The 21,785-nt window shown below is 45.4% G+C and overlaps 1 protein-coding gene across 3 annotated transcripts; it reads left to right on the top strand.

Moving 5' to 3' along the window:
• The first annotated feature begins 486 nt into the window (after positions 1-486).
• STAM2 (signal transducing adaptor molecule 2) lies at positions 487-20,991 on the top strand. 3 transcript variants are annotated; one of them, XM_051810180.1, is made up of 14 exons: positions 487-631; positions 7,353-7,437; positions 9,200-9,275; positions 9,488-9,583; positions 11,299-11,445; positions 12,705-12,774; positions 13,111-13,297; positions 13,895-13,989; positions 14,602-14,681; positions 14,847-14,934; positions 15,372-15,426; positions 16,340-16,493; positions 17,516-17,655; positions 18,383-20,991. In XM_051810180.1, exons 1-14 carry the CDS (start codon positions 592-594, stop codon positions 18,588-18,590), a joined length of 1,521 nt encoding a protein of 506 aa, XP_051666140.1. In that variant the 5' UTR covers positions 487-591; the 3' UTR covers positions 18,591-20,991. The 3 variants fall into 3 exon arrangements, with proteins under 3 accessions (XP_051666140.1, XP_051666139.1, XP_051666142.1); XM_051810179.1 differs by having other exon boundaries at positions 14,599-14,681; XM_051810182.1 differs by lacking the exon at positions 487-631 and adding an exon at positions 1,842-2,769 and having other exon boundaries at positions 14,599-14,681.
• Positions 20,992-21,785: the final 794 nt, after the last annotated feature.

Raw genomic sequence — 21,785 nt, 5'->3', positions numbered from 1 at the left:
AACCGCCAAGCGACAGTGCCCGGCGGGGAAATGGGGAAGGCGAAACCCGCCGTGCCCTCAGCCACCGCCTCAACATGGCGGCGCGTGACGTCACGGGACCCTCAGCACCGCCTCCCTCCTCCCCGTGACCTCACGGGCACCCACAGCGTTCCCTCTCCGCTCGTGACGTCACATGCGCACGCACAGCACCCATCCCGTGACGTCACGAGGACTCACAGCGCCCCAGTGACGTCACGATCACGCACCGCCCCCTCCCGTGACGTCAGAGCACCCCCCTACGCCCCCGCCCCGTCTCCGCCTTCCGGCCAGGCCCCCTCCCCGCGAGGCCCCCGCCCGGCCGGGCTGCCCCAGCCCGTGCCTGTCTCCGCCGCCGCGCTTTCGCGGCCGCCGCCCGCCCCGTCTCGCCTCGTCCCGCCGGGCCGCTCCGCCCGTGTCCCGCCCGTCCCATTATCCCGGCGGTTGGCGGCGGCGCGGGCCCGGCGCTCGGTGCGGCGGGCGGTGCGGCGCGGGGGGCAGCCCGCGGGCGGGCCGGGCCGGGCCGGGCCGGGCGGTGGGTGCCGTGGGTGCCGGAGCGGCGGCGGAGCGGCCGCGATGCCGCTGTTCGCACCCAACCCCTTCGAGCAGGACGTGGGTGAGCCACAGGGCCGGGGGGCGGCGGCGGGCACCGCGCCGGGCCGGGGGAGGCGGCTTCTCCGCTCCTTCCTCCGCTCCTTCCTCCGCTCCTTCCTCTTCCTCCTCTCGCTCCTTTCCCGGTGCCCCCCCGGGATCAGTGTGGGGTCCAGCGCTGTTCGGTGTCGTTATTGATGGTCTGGATGAGGGGCTGAGGGGCTGGAAAGCTGGAAAACGACCTAGGAAATACAGGACACAAGCCCAGGTGTGGGCAAGAGGCCAATGGCCCCTGGGCTGTGCCAGCCCTGGTGTGTCCCAGCCCCAGGGCAGTGCCCGTCCCACCTCCAGTGCTGGGGCAGTTCTGGGATCTCGGGCAGGACACGGAGGGGCTGGAGCGTGTGCAGGGAAGGGAAGGGAGCTGGGAAGGGGCTGGAGCAGCAGGAGGGGCTGAGGGAGCTGGGGGGGCTCAGCCTGGAGAAAAGGAGGCTCAGGGGGGACCTTCTGGCTCTGCAACCCCCTGACAGGAGGGGGGAGCCGGGGGGGGTCGGGCTCTGCTCCCAGGGAACAAGGGACAGGAGGAGAGGGAACGGCCTCAGGCTGTGCCAGGGGAGGCTCAGGTGGGACATCAGGAGGAATTTCTCATGGAAAGGGTGGTCAGGCCTTGGCAGGGGCTGCCCAGGGAGGTTTGGAGTGGCCAGCCCTGGAGGTGTCCCAGGAAGGCCTGGCCGTGGCACTCAGTGCTCTGGGCTGGGGGACAAGGGGGGCATCGGGCACAGGGGGGATCCATGGGCTGGGAGGGCTTTTCCAATCTTAGTGATTCCATGATTCTTCCTCCCACCGTGATGGATTCCCGAGGGGAGCAGCCACTCCGTTCCTCAGCCACATCAGGAAGTGTGCTGTGTTTTTCCTGCTCTAACTCCTGAAGTTTTCCAGCTCCTCCAGCATGTCTCAGGTGTTTTGGTGCCCCTTGCCCTCCCCTGACATTGCTGGGTTTTCAGGGATTCAGGGACTGAAGTGGTTGGTGTAAGTTCTGGTTTTCATCCTTTTCTTGATGGAATTTATTACATTATCCTTCCAGCTTCCCATGAGCTTCCCTGTAGGACCCTGTACTGACAGGTGGGGGGATTTTGGGGTGTCCTGTGCAGGAGACGATCCCTGTGGGTCCCTCCCAGCTCAGAGGACACTCTGACATCCCGTGGTTACAAAACCCGTGGCCGGGGTTGGGGTGACACAATGACTCAGTTGTTTTGGGTCGAGTTCCTGCCCTGACTTGTGCTTTCTGGAGCAGCAAACTCGTGCTGAGTACAAATTGTTCTTTTATTTTATTTATTTTCATTTATTTTGATTCCTTATTTCAAATTCTTGCTGCAGTTTGATGAGTTTTTGACTCACCTTTCACGTGGCTCAGACTGAAGAATTTGTACAAGTGCATTTTTTTTTTGAACTCCCAACTGTGCAGGATTCTTTAACAAACTTATAATTCAAGGGCTTCCAGGCTGCAGAACTTAAAAAATGGGAGTCTGTTCACTTGCAATTTCTTAATTTTTCCTGAGTGTAAAATTTATTTTTTATTTAACACTCGAATATTGATTATTTAGAATTTATCCTTATCACTTATTACAAGTAAGCAAAATTGTTTAGAATTTATTCTGATCACTTATTACAACTAAACAAAGTTTTCTAGAATTTATTCCTATCACTTATTGCAATTAAACAAAATTATTTATAACTTATAATTACTACTTATTACATTTAAACAAGTGCAGCAGAGTAGGAACTTGAATTGCTGAGGCCAAATCTTGCAGTGCTTTGCCGGGAAAAATTTGTCATTAGAAGCTTTTAAAAATTATTATTATTCTGCTGTAAATGAGACCGTCCAGAATTATCACATGTGGACAGTCTGTACTTTAATTTTCAGTATTTATGTGACTGGTTTTTTATACACATTACCTTTTAATGTGTATCTGTCAGGATTTAACTTTCTTTATATTTTTTTCTTGTGAAAAAAGACAAACTCCAAGGAAATAATTGATTCCAGCTGCTGGTGGCACTGGAGGGATCCTTCTCTTCCATGGCCACATCCAGGTTTTGGGGGTTTTTTTGATTCATTGAGCTGATTTTTGGTGGAAAACCAATTTGCCAGAGGAAAACGTGTGGCTGGTGAGTTGGATCGTCTCTGGAAGGGCAGAGTTGGGAAGTTTGGGGCCTTTTTCAGGAGCAGCAAGGAGGCAGATCCAGCTCTCCCTTCAGGCCACACGTCCCCTGGGACACCTGTGGGAAATGTGCTTCTCCTGGGCCACAGCTGGATGTGCTCCCGTGGTTCCAAGCATTCCAGCAGGGCCTGAATTCCTTGGATGTGCTTTGGCTGCTCTGCAGTGCCACAGGATAAACCTCGGGAAGAGGATTTCAGTCGAATGTGGTTCTTTTACCTGCTTTTCCTATTGAGGGGAACCCCCAAAACCCTGAGAAGCTTTAAACTTCCTGCCTGGATCTATTCCCAGTCCATGTGCACTTACTGTTTTCCCGGTGTTGTCCTTCCCCTTCCATAACCTTCCCCCCCTTCATGGAACAACCCCCTTCCCTTTGATCCTGTGTTTATTTGCCCTCCTTTCCCAGGATCGTTGGCAGGCCCAGGGGAGCAGGAAGTGTTTTCCCTGGGCTTTGACTGCCAGCCACAATTCCCCAGCGGATCAGGGCTTGCTGAGAAGCTGTGGGATAACATTCCATGTGTCCCTGTGTGCTGCTGAGGGGTTTCATTCCACGATTGGATTTGCCTTTGCCTGTGTCCTCTTGTCCTGGAGCTGAGTGTCCTCCTTGTTCTCCTCCTGTTTCCAGCTGCTGAGCACTTGTTTTCCAAGAGAATCTTTTCCTGACTGTGGGAATTTACATTTTGTCCTGCTGGCTGTTTCTTTTCCCACTTAATCCAGCCCTCAAAGGTTTACATTTCCCTTATGTTTAATTTCCTTTAAAATTTTCTAATATTTTATTATTTATTAATTTATTATTATTTAATTTTAATTTATTTTTATTATTTATTTTATTTTATGTTCCTTTTATTCCCTTGCATTTGATTTCCTTTTTCAATTTTTTAATTATTTTTATTATTTATTATTTATTTCATTTCATACTCCTTTCCTTTTATTCCCTTAGATTTTATTTCCCTTTTTAATTTTTTGGTATTATTTTTTATTATTTATTTTTATTATTTATTATTACTTATTTGATTTTATGTTCCTTTCCTTTTATTCCTTTCCATTTTGATTTCCCTTTTTAATTTTTTTGGTATTATTTTTTATTTTTTATTGTATTTTGTGTTCCTTTCCTTTTATTTCCTTATGTTTTATTTCCTTTTTAATTTTTTGTGTTATTTTTTATTTTTTATTATTTATTTCATGCTCCTTTCCTTTTATTCCCTTACATTTTGATTTCCTTTTTTATTTTTTATATTATTTTTATTATTTATTTTTATTATTTTTATTTTATCTTATGTTCCTTTCCTTTTATTCCCTTATGTTTTCTTTCCTTTTTAATTTTTTGTTTTATTTTTTATTATTTATTTTTCATTTCTTTTATAATTTATTTTCTATTTAACTTTCTGTTCCTTTCCTTTTACCTTCCAGCTTCCCTATAAACCCTCACCCTGCTCTCAGTGTCAGCCAGGATATATTAATCCTGATTTTTTTGGGCATTCAGGGCACAAAAAACTTTTGGGCTAAAAGTGACTTGGTGGTGACTTTTTGGTGCTAAATCAGGACTTGTTTTCTCTGTTTCTTGCATTAAAAGTGACACAGATGGAGACAAATGTTATTTTCTAGTATATATATATATATTTTTTTGACCTAGATGGTATTTGGGAAGCCTGGCCCAAGGGAATTGAGGACTGAAATAACAAAATATTTGGGAATTTGAAGGTGGTGGAGCTGTCAGAGTGAGGACCTGGTGCTGGAAGAGATGGAAACGGGCAGGATTTGGGGATTTGCCACGTGTTGGCTGGTTCCAATCCTCAGGATTTCTCTTCCCCTCCTCTTGGGTTTTATTTCTGGGTGTTATCCATCCATTTTTTGGGAAAAAAGGGAAAGAAATAGTGCAATGAGCTGGGATAGAGGCTGGAGCACCTTCCCAGGAGGAAAGGGTGGGAGGATTGGGATTGTTCAGCCTGGAGAAGAGAAAGGTCCAGAGAGATCTTGGAGCCCCTTCCAGGGCCTAAAGGGGCTCCAGGAGAGCTGGAGAGGGATTTGGGACAAGGGCTGGAGGGACAGGACACAGGGAATGGCTTTAAGCTGAATAAGGGTTGGTTTAGGTGGGATATTGGGAAGGAATTCTTGGCTGGGAGGGTGGGGAGGTGCTGGAATGGATTTCCCAGAGAAGCTGTGGCTGCCCCTGGATCCCTGGAAGTGTCCAAGGCCAGGCTGGAGCAACCTGGGCTGGTGGAAGGTGTCCCTGACCATGGCAGGGGTGGCACTGGATGAGCCTTAATGTCCCTTCCCACCCAAACCATTCCATGATTCCGTGACACTCAGCTTGGGTTTGGCTGTACAGGGACGATCCCAAAAACCTTCCCACAGTGGCCAAGCATTCCCTCTTTTCCTGTGGCAGCGTTTGGAGGCAGGAGCTCCACAAGCTTTTCTCCTTTGGGCAGGAATAGCAGCAAAGAATTCCCAGCCCCTTCCCAGCTGCTCATTCCAGTCCTCTCCCGGGCTGGCACAGCTCCTGCTGCAGCTGCACATCAGCTCGGGGGACTCACCCACTCCAAAATCACTCACTGGGCCTTGGTTCTTCCTGCTTTTTAAAAATCCACCAGGCAGCAGAGTGGGATTTGAGTGTTCCTGCTCTCAAAGCAAACTCGGCTCTGGCATTCCTGTGGGAATTGGAGGGATGCAGAGGATCAGGCAGAGCACGGGTTTGGAGTTTGTGCTCTCTTAGCACTGAAAAAAAAACCTGGGAAAATGTGTCCTCCCCCAGCTGTTCCTTCTGATCAAAGGCCAAGTCTGAGCATCTGGGAAGGAGTTATCCTACAAAATCCTCTGTGGGAAGGAGGGAAGCAGGTGGTGTTTCCTTTGGTGTGCTGGGAGGGAGAGGAGTCTCCAGAGCTGGGAGGGTTTGGAGTAGGGCAGTGCTGGGATTGGGATCCTCCCTGGGCAGCGTTTGGATCCTCCCCAAAACAGGCTATGTGGGTACAGGAGGAGGGATTTGCCTCTGACATTCCTCCAGGTAGGAATGTGCTGGCTGGGGGAGAGGGAAAAGGCCCAGGAATGGAGAGTAGGGAGCACTGAGTGGGAGCTGTGCTGTGGTTTGGGATGTGGAAGGTGTGGAGTGAGGGGTGAACCTGGAGAAAAGGGGGCTCAGGGGGGACCTTCTGGCTCTCTGCAACTCCCTCATGGATCCAGGTGGGAACTGGGCTCTGCTCCCAGGGAACAAGGGACAGGAGGAGAGGGAACGGCCTCAGGCTGTGCCAGGGGAGGCTCAGGTTGGACATCAGGAGGAATTTCTCATGGAAAGGGTGGTGAGGCCTTGGCAGGGGCTGCCCAGGGAGGTTTGGAGTGCCCACCCTGGAGGTGTCCCAGGAAGGCCTGGCCGTGGCACTCAGTGACAAGGGGGGCATCGGGCACAGGGGGGATCCATGACCATGGAAGTCTCATCCAACCTCAGGGATTCCAGGATTCGCTTCCTGGTGAAACCTGTAATCCTCAAACCCTCCTGTAGCCACGGGCAGAGTTGGGATTGTTTCACCCATGGCAGGCAAAGCTGGGCTTGACTTCCACTGAGGGTCCAGGAATACTTCGGGACACCCTTGGGAAGCGCTTCCAAGTCTTTTGTGGAGGATAAAAGTGCCACTTGTGCCTTCCTGACAAGCACCATGAGGGCAGGGAAGCTGCCCTTGGAAGGATCCAGAGCCCATGGAGTTTTCTTGTTGACCTGCCACCATTTCTCCCCGTTTCCTGTTTGCTGCTCCTGGAAAAAGAGGCACCTCTCAAAAATCCCAGGAATTCCAGAGTGGTGACCCCAGGCAGTGCTATGGAATCACGTGCCAGGCTCTTTTCCAGGCCTTGGTGCTCTTTGCCCTTGGCTTTCCGGGCACAACTGGTGGCTGCTGGAATTTGAGGAGCTGGATTCCTATGGATAGCAGGGTTGGATGGGAGGATTTACCCCCTGGGGATGGAGATGTGCTTTCAAAAAGCCATTTTCCCTGGCAGAACTTCCCAGGAAACCCCAAGCTTTGTGCACCAAACACTTCAGGATAACCTTCCATGATTGTCCAGTGCTGGGGGTTGGTATATCCAGGGAATCTCCAACCTCCAGGGGCTGATTTGGTTCGATTTTAATTTGATTTTTAAAAATAAATTGAATATTAATAATAATAATAATTGGCACTTCTCTTTGAATTCAGTTAAAATATCGAGTTGGTGGACTAAAATTAAACCTTAAGGCAGCAAATTCAATGTATAAAATACTTGATTTGCCATTTTTAAAATTGATCTGCAATATTTACATGGGATGAAAATAATAAAAGCACAAATAAATAACATGAAGCCTTATCAGTTTATCCCTAAAAATGAGTGTCCTGCCCATGGCAGGGGGTGGAACAAGAGGAGCTTTGAGGTCCCTTCCAGCCCAAACCATTCCCTGATTCCATGAAATATTAATTATTGGTAAATAATTAAGTATTAAGGAATTTGATAGGATGTGCTGTCTGGAATCTGAACAGCGTCTGACACTTCATAAATCTGATTTTTTCCTTCCAGAGAAAGCCACAAATGAATACAACACCAGTGAGGACTGGGGGCTTATCATGGATATATGTGACAAAGTCGGGAGCACTCCCAATGGGTGAGTTGGGCCCTGGAATTCCATGGAATTCTGTGTTGGTGTGAAGGATATTTCAGAGGGAAAACCCTCAAAATGCTCAAATGTTAAAATATGTGGTGTTGGCTCTGAAATTCTTTAAAATAAATATTCCAGCAGGATTATTCCAGCACAAAACCGAGGGTGTTCCAGGTTTTTTCTGGAATTTTGCACAGCAGCCCGAGTTATTTAATGATCCAGCCTAAATTCTGGGAGGTGGCTGTGCCAGGAGGAGAAAGGGGAATAGTTCCTTTGCAGGAAAATACCAATTTATGATGAGAAATTTGGGGTTGATTAGGAGGAAAAATGGGAGTGAGGGAGGAGAAAAGGGGAAAAATAGGAAGGAAAACACAGATCACTTGGAATCAGTTGGAGCTGAGTGGTAATACTGGGATATAAGAGGAATTTCAGGGATCTTACAATGGCCAAGAGATGTGGGATTTTAAGGTAATTTTTTCGAGTGATAACACATTTTAAATTTTTAATTAAACCTCAATTAGTGCACAGGCAGAATTCTGAAGGAATTTAGAATTTAAATACAACTGCTAAATTAAATTCTATAACATATAACATTATGACACTGAGAAAATTGAGGGTTTTTTTGGTTGTTTTGTTGTTTTCTTTGTTTGTTTTTAATTAATTACCTCCCACAAGGAATAATAGCAAATCTGTTCAATCTTTTATTAAAAAACAATGGGTTTAGTGCCATTTTTGTCGAGTTTTAAATCTGGTTTTGGGGGAGAGGAGATGGTAGAAAATGCAGTGGTTTGTTTTTCAAGGATACATTCAAAAATATAACTATATAAAAATACACAATTAAATCTTATCTAGATGAGTTTTTTCCATGAGATCAAATCCTAAATTCTGAATGTTAAAATCACTTCAGTTTTGGGTACTTTTCATCCCTCCTGCCCATCACTGAGATAATAATAAATAATTATATTATGAAAACAAATAAATATATAACTTAAATAAATATGTAACTGAAAATCAACTAAGTTGACTTTGTTTGTACCTGAAATTATGATAAAAATATTAAGAATAAAAGTATATTTCTGTGGCACAGAGACTTTTCTGTGCTTTGCTAATACAGCAGCTGAAGGGATATTAGCTTTCAAAATGCAGCATCAGCTTTTTCAGGGGGATTTCATGTTTTTAGGAGCTCAAAATAATAATGTTAATGAAGCTTTTCATCTGCCTGAGCCCATGTAGCTCCTGCTGCCATTAACGCTCATTTAGAGTGTGGAAAAACTCCTCAGCTGGAACATTTAAAATGCTATTTATTATTCTCTACCCACCTCAGATTGTGCTGAAAGAAATCATAAAATCCTTGTGTCCTCAGGCTCTGGAAAAGGGGATCCAAGAGCTGGAGCAGCACAAGTTGGAAACTAAATCCTTTGCAGTGGCCTCTAAAATAACCATTTATTTAATCATTTCTTTTATAGTGATGTTTCTTCCGTTGTCTAATTCAACTTTATATCATTTTATCCCTTTGTGACCCATCAGCAGTGTTTGCAAATGGATCCAGGGGGAAAATGGAGCCTTTTCCAAGCCAATGCACAGATAGGAGCAAACAGGTGGTTAAATCTCTTTTTGAGCCCAGCCCTGGGAGAGGTTTTCAGGTTTGGGGACATTTTTTGTTCAGAAATGTTTTGCCATTTGTTGCTCATCCAGTTGGAGTGTCTGCTCTGCATTTCTCTCTGATTATTCCTGATTATTCCTGATTATTTCTCTGTTCCTTTGGCAGAGCAAAGGATTGCCTTAAAGCCATCATGAAGAGGGTAAACCATAAAGTTCCCCACGTGGCTTTGCAAGCACTGACAGTGAGTAAATCCCCCCTGTTCCCCCCAAAATCACTAGTCTTGATGCAACACAGCCATTATTTAAACCATTAACCCCTTTATTAACTTCAGTTAATAACTTCATTAACACACAGTGCATGTACTAAACACAGGGTTGAATTGAGCTCTTTTATTTTGGATTATTTTCACTGTTTTCACGCTTTTTCACAGTTGTCTCTCTGCTTTTTTTGCAGCTTTTAGGAGCCTGTGTCTCAAACTGTGGGAAGATATTTCACCTGGAAGTGTGTTCTCGGGATTTTGCCACCGAAGCTCGAGGGATAATAAATAAGGTAAAGCTTTTATAACCTTAAGTGCTGGGGGAGGATTATTTTGGTAATTTCTCTGCTTTGTCTCAGCATAACAAAACTAATGTTGTGGTTAATGCACTTTTTCTGGTTTTGGTGCAGTTGCAGGAACTTCTCTTTGTGTTTTCACTGAAATTTGTGATTTTTACTGTCAAAAATAGTGGATTAAAGAAGCAACAGCTGCTGATACCCCAAATGACCTGAGCAGTTTTAATTGAAATTCAAACCTGTGACTCTTCCCAAACTCGATTAATTTGATAATGGTAAATGCAGCTTTTCTTGAAGAGGGTTTTATTGGCCTTGAATGAAACTCTGAAGTGAGAACTGTCAGAAAGTTAAATCACATTTTTACAGGGAAAAAGGTAAAATCTGCAGACAATTTTCTAGGAATTCTGAAAGAGAAAATAACCAAGAAAGGAAGACTTAAAGATTGGGGTCCAGCAGCTGATGGGGTTTAATCTGGATGTGATGAATTGAAAAGCACAACCAGCTTTTCCCAAATTGCTTCTCCAGCCAGAGCCAAACCTGGTTAATGGGTTAAAAAGGAGTTTTCAGCTGCATGGGAGCCCTGGAACCATCAGAGGTTGAGCAAAGCAATTAAGGGAACTTAATAAAATTGCTGGGAAGCAAAATGAGTTCACAGCTCTCCTGCTTCTTGCTTTCTGTGGAAAAATAGGTCTGCAAGTGCTCCCCTTTCCTCATTACCCACGGTCCAGGCTGAACCAGGACTCGACCTTCATGGTCTGACAGCTCCTGGAATGCCAGGGAAACCTGGAATCCCACGGGAGGATGGGCTGCTGGGGAGAATTCATCGTGGTTTGGGGAAATTAGTGATGTTTTACCCTCATCCCTGGCCCATTTGGGGGGAATAATGTGCAGAGGGCAAATAAAACTGGGAGGAAATTCAGTGGAGTGTAACAAATGTCTTTGTGCTGATCCTGAGCCCATCAAACCACGGCTTGCCTTGGAATTAAAGGCACGTTTGAGCCCAAACCTGTCAGTGTTCTCACTGCTCAGAACATGTTTACAGCCTTCCAGTGGGAGCTGATTCCTTGGCTCAGGAATCTTGGCCAGCACTGCTCTTGTGCAGAGGCTGGAGGAGAAGGTGGGAGCAGAGGAGCTGCAGGCAGAGCACAGACCTCAGCTTGCTTTGCCCCCAGTCCAGGCAAACATCTCAGCCCATGCCTGCCCCTCAGCTCCCAGTTTGGGAGTAGAAACTGTGCCATGAGAGGGGTGGCTCTGTGGATAATTCCTTTTTGTGGGAGAAGCTGATTCAAGGAGACACAGGGATGGTTCAGGGATCAGGGCTTTGTGAGATTCTCTCAGCTGGCAGAAATGTGTTCTGGCATCTGAGGTCAGGAAAGGCAGGGAAGGGGGATTGTCTTCCAGGGAAAGACAGTGTCTTATATTAGACCAACTTTTGTAGTTGGGAGTGGAATAACAAAAGGAATGGAGAGGAAATTGAGGTAAAATATGGAGTAACTTAACACAGAAGGGCAGAAATTTGGGATAAGTGTGGTGAGTGGCCTGAATTTCTCCAAAACTAGTGAGGTGGAAACGTGGCTAACATTTGAAAAGTCAAACAGTTTGTCTTTTAACCCTTCCTTAACCCCCTTAAAAGTGAATTTAAAATACCAGCACTCTTCCTGTTCATTCTGAGGTTCAAGCACATCCCTTCTTGGGCAATTTTTGTCTTCCAGGCTCATCCCAAAGTGTGTGAGAAGCTCAAAACCCTCATGGTGGAGTGGGCAGAGGAATTCCAGAAAGACCCCCAGTGCAGCTTAATATCTGCAACTATCAAATCTTTAAAAGAAGAGGGGGTCACTTTTCCTGCAGCTGGATCACAGGTAAAAGCTGGTTTGGGATACTGTTGGATTCAGTGTTCCTGGGAACAAGGGAAAATTTGTCTGGGTGTGGTGACTGGAGCTTTGGATCCGAGGAGAGCAGGACCCTGGTTCCTGCTGGGCTCCTCCTTAGGCTGAGCTTCACTTCTGGCCATTCTGCTTTTTTTATTAATAAAAAAAATGGGAAAATTAGACAAAGAAGACCAGACTGAAGGCCATTCCATGATGCCCCTGTGAGTTGTTTCATTTTCTCCCAAAGATTTTTTAGAGCTTCATTTCTCTGGCACCACCTGAAGCTGAAACAATTCTGCACCCACACTTGGAATTTGGTGTTTCCTGGCTCTCATTTTGCTGCCATGAAGCACACACCCCTTCACTCTCCCTCCCAGAGCCTCCCAAAGCAGGGGGCAGTGGAATAGAGACATTTGGGAAGAGGATCTGTGGTGTGGTTTCCTTTTCCAAGTCCCCATTCCCTGTTTGGGCAGTTCCCTGTCCATGGCAGGGGTTGTCATGGGTTTTGCAGTGGTTTGTTCTTTATTTTCTATGGTTTATTGTACCTTCTCTGACTGGCAGATATGATGCCAGGTGGTTTCTTTCTAACCTTTATTCTTGATGCTTCTTTATGTTTTCATGTTAATGATGAGTCAGGTGCAGATCAGCCCTGAAAATTCCAATGACAGCTCCTATTCCATATTCCTTACCCCAAGTTTACTTTGCTCCACATTAAACACCCAGGGGTTTTTTAACTTCTACAATCTTTCCTTCCTCCACAAAGATGTTTTCACTTCTAAATCCAGGCTATGTGTTAAAACATATGGTGGAAACATGGAAGGTTTGAGCACTGGCACCCAATTCCACTTCCCTGGGGGAATGAAAACTCTAGGAATGATTTCTCTGTGCTGGTGTGGAGACTCAGAGTGTTTCAGTCAGCAGCTCCCATTGGGAAGGAGGGGTGAAGGACAAAGGTGCAAAGAGTCATTTCTCACTTTAATAAATATGACTAAATATAATAAATACAAGTAAAATAATTATTTAAATGTTACTTATATTAAATCTCAATATTTATTTTACTTCTTTCCCTGCTGAAAACAAAACCTGGCTGATGTTCTGAAGACTGGTGATTTTTCCTTCTTGAAAGTCATCTTGATTCCTTAAGGCAGCTGCCCAGGAACAACTTGGTGCTAATTTTTTTAAATATATAATTATAGAGATTTGTGGGTTTTGTTTGTAACCTCAATTTTCTGTTGTTCCTACCTTTGCAGGCTTCCACCAATGCTGCTAAGAATGGTTCATCAGCCAGCAAAACCAAAGAAGATGAAGATATAGCTAAAGGTAAGTTAGATTTGTGCTCCAGAAGTTTTGTTAAAAAGCAGGGAAATGGGAATTTGGGCTCTTTTCTGCCTCGTAGAATTGAAATCAAATTCTCAGCAGGCTGGGAGTTGGAATACTGTGCCATTCATGGTGTTTTCCTCACCCATGAGGATCTGGGGTAAGATATATTCTTCCCCATGGCAGCCATTTGAACTCGAAATTTTACATCTTAGGGAAGCAGACCACGTTTAAATAACACAATAAATACTATTTTTATTACATTAAGAAATCAAACCACCTTTGTATACAGGGCTAAGCACACAAGACATGTGATTTTTCTTTCTCCCTTAACTGTAGCCATCGAATTGTCTCTTCAAGAGCAGAAGCAGCAGCAAACAGAGACCAAATCCTTGTACCCAAGTGCAGAAATGCCCCAGAACACCCAGAGCCTGAGGAAGGTGCGAGCCCTGTATGACTTTGAAGCTGTGGAGGACAATGAGCTCACCTTTAAAAGTGGAGAGATTATTTTTGTTTTGGATGACAGGTATAACACGCTCACACGGAGGGGGGGACTTTATCCCACCGTTATTTATCCCACAAAATACTGTTTTCTTAGGATGGTAAACTTTTCCTGGGAGAAACATCCTGTCACTCTGGCCTCCATCACACCCCTTTATCTTCCTTTTGTCTTTCCATCCTCCTCTTTTTGACCTCTAGTGCAGACAAACTCAAGGATTTCATGCAATTTGTAGTTTTTTAAGATAAGTGTTAGTTGGTTGTGTGTCATCCCAGAGCTGAATTCCAGCTGCTTCCAGCATTTGTTAAATCTCTTGGCTATCAAGGAGCACATTTGGTAGGGATAAAAGTGATTATAAATAGCTGAAGTGATTCTTGTTGTTACCACCTGTAGATATACAGAGAGTTATAAAGGAATCAATATAAAGAATTGATGAATTGTGTTAAGTTTGGAGTGATTCCTGGTCCCCTTATTCCTCTTCCTCCCTTCCCTCCCCTTTGCCCCAGCTCCTGGCTGTGGCTTGGTGTTAATCTCTGTACTCAGGATCACAGGTTTCCTGTAAAAAGCCCCAAATATGTCTCTGTTTTAATACCCAGGGGTTTTAATCCATCTTTATTCCCCCAGTGACGCCAACTGGTGGAAAGGTGAAAACCACAGAGGAGTGGGGCTCTTCCCATCCAATTTTGTGACCTCTGACCTGACTGTGGAACCCGAGGCAGGTGAGTCACCTGCCCAAAACTCAGGAGTTATTTTAGAAAGGCAGGTTTATGCTGCAGCTAATTAGCCCCTCAGCAAAATAATTCCCTGGTAATCAGCCTGGGGAAAGAACTGAGAGACATCCTGCCCTTGTTTCAAACCAGCAACCACAGATCACAGCTCGCTGTCATCTCTGTTTTCTCCTCTAAGTTTTCCATTTCTTCCTCCTCTTACAGAAATTTGGTTCAGCTCACCAGAGCTGTTTGTCACTGACATATTACACACATGAACCCAGTAAATTTTAAAATGTCACATTCTCTCTTCAGACCCAAGAACAACATCCCCACCCGTGGCAGGGGGTTGTCAGAGTCACATTGTTGGCTCCATCCAAGCCCAGGAGACCAAAATAAACCTCAGCACTCAGGACTTGGCTGGAAGGGAATGTGTTGGAGGTGGTTTTTAGCTTTTAGGTTTCCCAGGCAAACCCATTTGCCTTTCACTGGGTGCATCACTGCTTGAAGCACTTATTCAAACATCTCTGCCCTTTAAAGAACTGATGGATTACAGGGAGGAAATGTGTGTTTTAAGTTAACCTAGAGCTGCAGAAAAGAAACTCATCTTTGTTCTTCCAGCAGCTGTGGATAAAATCTCTGTTCCTGAGGATACTGCAGAAGAAATTAAGAAAGCAGAGCCTGAGCCAGTTTATATAGATGAGGTATGGAGCCACTTTAAATGTAAAATATTGCTGAGCTTTTGCATCCTTTTGCTGCTGAATGCTGGCAGATAATTCTTTTTGCATAAAGAACTTTTATTTGAAAATTCAAACCGTCTCTGCGTTGGTTGGGAAATAAAAGTTCTTAATCTTCTCTTCACCTTCCAGGATAAGATGGATAAAACCCTGCAGGTGCTCCAGAGCATAGATCCTACAGATTTAAAGCTTGATTCTCCAGATCTTCTCGACTCAGAAGGTACTTGGAGCACTCAGCTATTTTTCTAATATTATTTCTGCTCACACAATTACCTTTTGTGGCTCGAGCTGGTGGTTCTTTTGTGTTTATTTTAAGCTTAGAGGAGCCGTGGTCTGTACCAAGAGAGTGCTGTAGAACAGTTTCTCTCCCAGTGGGAGTGTGGGGCTCTGTGTATAATTTGAATTTCTTTAATAGTTCCAAGCCAGCTCCATGTTTAGCAGAGCAATTTGCATAGCTTCCAGCTCCCAGAAAATGCCTGATCTTTGCAAGATCCAAATCCCAGCTCTCAGCTGAGCAGTTATCGAAATAACATGAAAAAATTGGATTTTTACCCGGCTACACAAAAATCAATTGCTTGTTTCAATAAATGCTTTTGGCTGCATTTAAGCTCTTAATTTGTGCAGGATATTAACTACCTCAACACTTTGTGCTCACAGATATCTGCCAGCAGATGGGTCCAATGATAGATGAAAAACTAGAAGAGATAGACAGGTGAGCCTAATGAAGCTTCTGCTATTTACTGATTTACTTCAAATTCTGCAGTTGGAATAATATTATTTTTTTGTGCTACTTTCATCTCCCAAGCTGGAAAACCTTGCAAGGAAACTGTGACAACCCTCCCTTTATTTTTTTAATGCTGAGGTATTGAGTTCCCAGGGGGTGCACTCAGGTTTGGTTGCTGCTCTCCAAAATTTCCTGCACGAGCCATGGCTGCATTTTATTTTGGCATTCTTTTTTGGCTGGAGCCTTTTGCAGCTTTGGCCAGAGGTTGGAATTTTCAGTGTCCTGCTCAGCATCCATGACAGGAAAATCTGTTCAGTGTTATCTTCACCTCTCCCTCCCCAGATTTGGGCTTCCAAGACCTGAAGGAGCCAGGAAAGATGGAGAGAGAGTTTTTGCAAGGGATGGAGGGACAGGACACAGGGAATGGCTTCCCACTGCCAGAGGGCAGGGAGAGATGGGATATTGGGAAGGAATTGCTGGCTGGGAGGGTGGGGAGGCCCTGGCCCAGGTTACCCAGAGAAGCTGTGGCTGCCCCTGGATCCCTGGAAGTGTCCAAGGCCAGGTTGGATGGGGCTTGGAGCAACCTGGGCTAGTGATGATCCTTAATTTCCCTCCAACCCAACCCATCCCATGATTCTGTGATTTCTGGGGATATTTGGGGGTGACAGTACCCCTGGGAGTTGCTTGTCTCATGGCAGCTCTGGGGAGGGATAGTTTTGCACCACTTGGGCTCTCCCTCCAGTCCCAGAACGGCAATTTTCCAATATAAATGGGTAAAAACTTGACCATTTACGTTTTAAGGCTTAATTTTTCTTGCACATTCCAAGCTATTTAAGGAACCACTTCCCTTTTTGCCCCCTCTAAAGGAGCTCAGTGTCTTTATGCCTTTGTTTTGAACCAGGAAACATTCCGAGTTGTCGGAGCTGAACGTGAAGGTTCTGGAAGCTCTGGAGCTCTACAACAAGCTGATGAATGAGAGCCCCATGTACTCAGCCTACTCCAAACTCCACCACCCTGCACAGTTCCCACCCACGTCCTCGGGGGTCTCTGTGCAGGTCAGTGTCCCTGGGATCTGGGAATAGAACTCGGGATTTCTGTTTGGAAGGATGACAGCAAACACGGAGCGAGCCCACGAGCGACCTGACACTGCCTGGGGGGGCTTTTTACAGCCTTGCCAGGAGAACCTGAGGGGTGCACTGATGGCTCTGCTTGGCCAGTATTGAAAATTCCCCAAGATTCCTCCCATGGTTCCTTTTTTACACTTGGAATTGTGTGTCTCAGCTCCTGCTGTGAGTCATGTCAGTCCCCGAGTGGAACGTTCCCTTCTTCTCTAATGGAGGGGACGGGGGTGAACTGCAATATAATATTAATCCCAAGTGTGGTTTTTTTTTCTAAATATGGAAACACCCCCCTTTTAGGTCTTTTTAAAGGAATGAACATGTTCCATCAGTTATAATACCTGGATAATAACATATTTATTAGTTACAAGCACATATTCAGGCTCAGGAGCGTTTTACGGTGTCCCCAATGTGCCTATTGAGGGCTCGAGGAAAAAAAAAAACAGAGGAGAAGGAGAGGTTTTTAAGCACAGAATGAGGGTTTTTACTTGAAGTGAATTTTACTTTAATGTTAATTGTTCAGTGGGAAAAGAATAGTTGCCATAGCAACTGCCAGATCTGAAAATATGTCAGTTAAAAGTAATTCCGTGTCCTTAACTCCCAGTGACGATGGAAAATTCATTATATCTGGAGGTTAGAAAGTAATTTAAGCCAAAAGGCAACTGGAGTTTGCTGCTCCTTCCAAGATTCCTACTTCCAGTGGTCAGAAATGTGGGATAATGCTGGCCATGCTGGGCTTTGGGAGTGGTTATTTGGGACAAACCGTTCCTTCAGTGCCCATAAATCATCCCAAATCCAAACCCAGTGAGCTCTTTAGTCCTGTGATACCCGAATTTTGAGGAAATCTTGTATTATTTAAGCCAGAAATGCAAGAAATTAAAAGGGTTTTATCTTTCTGATGGTTTGATTTCCAAAATGTGCTGAAGAAGTCTCAGGTTCCTGCTGGATTTTCTTTGCAGTCGTATCCCGTGCAGCCTCCCAGTGGGAATTACATGCTCCAGGGGGTCCAGCAGGTCTCCATGTCCCCAGGGTACAGCCTGGCACCTCAAAGCCTCAATTCCTCGGGAGCCACTCAGCCCCCTCAAGCTGCTTATTTAAGGTATGGATCCACCAAATTCCTCTCCCAGGTGGGAATTCTGCTGCTTTGCCTGGAAGTGCCACGTTCTTGTCATATTTATATTTACAGTGACACGGAATTTTGAAAGGAAAACAGCAATTTTGCTGAACTGGGTATGAGTGGGAACTTTATTAGGGATAAAATTGGATGTTTCCCAGGAAGTTTTTAAGGGATGAAGCTTGAAAAGGAACCTCAGACTTCAGGTTTAACCACCCAGCCCCAGAGAGTAAAAATTAAAGAGATTCCACAGATATTCAGTATATTAATTCAGTATATTTCACAGAATATTCTGAGTGGGGAGGGACCCACAAGGATCATCGAGTAGCAAAATTGTTGAAGAATTTTGGGGGTGAGAACATTTTTCCTGCAAAAGCCATAAAAACCTGCCAAGTTACAGGCATGAACATTATGGAAAGGGAGTATTCCTGGGAAATTCTCTGTTCATTAACATGGGAGAGTAACAGGAGGGAAACCTGGGGCTGCAGCTGGTTTGGGCTGTGAGGGTGTGTGTGTAAAAAATGTGGGTTTTTAGCCAGAAAGCCACTGAATACCTTGAAAAACCACCGTTTGGTTCACGTTACGTTCAAATTTCTGTGTTCTTAAAGCCCCTGACTTGCTCTTGGAGCAGCCACTGGTGTTGTTTGTAAAGCTGGTTGTGGGGTGGATGGCCATGAGTGGTGAGAGTGAGCCTTGTGTTGTCTCCCTGCAGCCCAGGCCCCGAGCCCGCTCTGCCGCAGCCCTTCCCGAATGCCGGCCCGGCCGCCTTCCCCCAGCACCAGCTGGCAATGCCCGTGGACATGGCAGCATTCCAGAGCAGCACAGCCACTCTGCCTCAAGGACCAGGTTATCCCGTGGCACTGCCCGCTCACTCCCTTCTCCAGCAACAAACAAATTACCATCAGCAGCCTCTGCTTTAAAACCACCAGCTCCCATTCCTGAATTAGGGAATGACCACCCGACCTAATGATCTTTCTGAATCCCTGTCATGGATATCAAAGTACATCTTCCTTTTCCAATAACCCAGCTCGCTGCAGAGTAAAAATAGGCACCAGCTCTGATGGTGATTTGCATATTTGCATCTTGAACTAGATTAGGGGATGGTTTAAAATAATTCCAGATTCCTTCGAGCCCTTCTTTTCCTGCGCTTTCAGGAAACGCCACTTTGTGAGTCTTTGAAAGATGGTCCCAAAATAATTCCCTTTTCAATGTGTTTCTGGAAGCTGGAGGAAGCTGAGACGTCGCTCGGTGTTGCTTTTGCCTCCTCTGGTGTCTCCTGTAGTCCTTCTGTCCCGGTGGCTTTAGGGAATCTCTGCAGTTTGGAGACCCGGAATGGGAGCAATCCGTGAGTCCAGCGGGAAGAGGGTTTGATACGGTGACAGCGAGGACGTGATCCTGTGGGAACAGGAGGTTTTTACAGTGCTGCCTCGGGGTGTTTTGGAAAATCCAGAGAACTGGAGCGTTCTTCTTGAAGGAAACAAGTTTTACCAGAATTCCCATGTCTTTTGGCAGAGGTGGCACTGCAAGCACAAGTCTCCTTGGGAAGAGCTGGCAAGGGATGCTCCCAGCCGGATCCAAGGTGCTGAGCCAGGAACTTGCACAGAATCTCTTTTTCTTTTCCTTTTTGGATGTATTTAGAAGTGAAGGAGCATTGTACTTCCTTGTGGGAAAGGAGGGGGCTCGAGGATGTTTGGAGCTCCTTCAGACTGTGAGGATCTGCCTTGTTCCCCTCCCAGGGGGGAGCTGAGTGGAACAGGAATGGCCTCGATGGGACCAGGGGGCTCTTCCTCTCTTGGATTTCCTTTCTCTGCCACCATGTCCGTGTCTAAACAACCATGGATCACAGAGGAACTCTTGGGAAAGGTGGATTTAAGGCAGAATCCACGTGCTGGTGGGTGGGAATGTGCTCCCCACACAAGGAGTGGAAAACAGCAGCCGTGTCCCTGGAGCTGGGAAGTGTGGCTGAGAAAAGAAATCCAAGGATTTCTTCCCTGATGCACTTTTTAAAGGGGTGGGGTTTGTACCAGGGAGCAGATGAGCTGGATTATCCTTATCCATATCCTGGGAATGTGGGATTTCTTTCTTTTTTCTGTTTCAACACTGAAAAAAATCATTCTGTTCCTTTTCCCTCCTCACTGTAGCAAGGTCACATCCATGCCTGCTCTAACAACCTGTGGGGAGTAATAACCCTTAGATTGGGGAAATAATGGAAGCAATTCACTGATACAAACATCTGGATTCAATCCATGGAGCTCCCAGATGTCTCCATAAGTAGTTTTGGTGTCTGAATTCTGTCCCCAGTTGGAATTCCCAGATTTTGGGCTGTTGAGTGACCGAACCCCCCCTTCACTCAGCACCTCCTCCCCTGGTTTCACCTTTTATTTAATGATCATGACCTTCTGTTCACTTGCAGCCTCGTGCTCATGCAATAAGGTGTTGAGAACCTGCTCTTTAAATCACTTTTTATTTAAATTTGTGCAATTGGGAGGGAGATTTTTTTTGTCTTTCCTTTTGACAGGCCTTTAATTTGTCTTGATCCTTCCCCTGGAAGTAGCTCAGTACAAACAGCACCCATGGCAATACTGAAGTGTTTTGATAACTTGTTCCTTGTGTCTTTTAAGGAAATGAATTGATTTCAATGCTGCTCTTCCAAATTCTTGTTGTTTGGAGCTTTTGTTGTAAGAGTTGACTTTGTTCCGAGTTGGTTTGTGGTCAAATTAAACTTTGCTCTCGTTGGTGTAAATCTTCCATGTTTGTTAGGAATTTGGGATTGGTGTTTTCCAAGCTTTGGCCCAAGAGAAATCTTGAATGGAGCCAGCCAAATGTGATTTGATTATGTTCAGTTCCTTGTTAAATATAAATAATGTATATACTCATTTGTCTGAGGTTTTCTACGCAGCTCCACACACGCCTGGACTTTTCTAAAAGCAGGATTTGTCCTCCTCTCATCTCTTCTCTTCCTAACTCTGTGATATGCAACTTGTAGATAGTGTAAAATAATTTAATTATTATTAAACCAGTGTATTTAGAGGGGGGTTGCTGTTTCTCTTCACACTTGTAGACACGATCATATTTATTTTTGAGGCCTGATTGTAACTGAACATGCTGCCAAAGGATTTCTCTAACTCCAGATTTCTACCTTAGGTTTGTACCTGCTGTTTTCTATTGGGAATTCACATTGGGAATTCTATTGGAGAACTCCTGCTTTTTCATATAAACCCTTAACATAGGAACCCGGGCGACTTTGTAACGAGAACTTTATCGGGGTATATTTGTTTCACGGGTGTTCAGTACCAATAATAGATTCATTTTCTCCTGCTGTGAGTTGGTGACCTGTTCTGTCCGTTCAGCTTGTCCTTGTCACCCCACCCAGGGTGGGCTGAGGGGTCGTGCTGTCACCTGATGTGACCAAGGCTTTGTCTGTTCGATTGGCTGCAGAAATAATGTTAAAAAATCAGATTGTTCCAACCTTCCGAAGGATGCTGCGTGTTCATTGTGCTGGTGGTGTGGGCTGGAGCTCTGGCCTCTCTCAGGAACTATTTCCTGAGAGGAAGAGGATTTTCTTCCTTGTTTTTATCTTTTCTAAGAACCTCTTGGTGACACTGAGCACTGCGAGGTGTCTGGAGTGAGTCATGGTTGTTAACAAACACACCTGAGGAGGAGTCTCTTGGCTGTGCACTTAATTCCCTGCCAAAGGAGGAATTCTCTTTGCTAAGTGATTAATTCCATGTTAAAAGAGGAATTCTTTTTGCCACAGGGTTTAATTCCCTGTCAACAGAGGCAAAATCTGAATGGGACTGAGATTTCTGGCTCATCCCAAATACAAATGAATCCTTCAATCCTGCTGCTAAAGCTGTGCATGGGCAACAAAAACGTGGGCAAGGAGCCTGATGTAGCAACCCCAGAAATTGTTTTTACACGTAAATCTCCTGGTTTCCATCATTTATTTCCAGCCCCATGGAGCTGCTGACCCCGGTGGGTTGATTTTGGGTCACTTCAGGCTGAAAATATAAACTTTACCAGCCTTTATAAAGCCAAATCATATCCTGAATTACTGGGAAATGCTGGGTTGCTTTTCCTTTTGCATCCCAATCTTGCCTTGCTGGAGTGAGCCC

Source organism: Manacus candei, unplaced genomic scaffold, assembly GCF_025592945.1.
Source record: "Manacus candei isolate 608988 ecotype Guabito, Panama unplaced genomic scaffold, ASM2559294v1 h1tg000077l, whole genome shotgun sequence".
Taxonomy (NCBI): domain Eukaryota; kingdom Metazoa; phylum Chordata; class Aves; order Passeriformes; family Pipridae; genus Manacus; species Manacus candei.
Note: the sequence above shows the minus strand (reverse complement) of the source record. Positions and strands in the feature narration are given on the sequence as shown.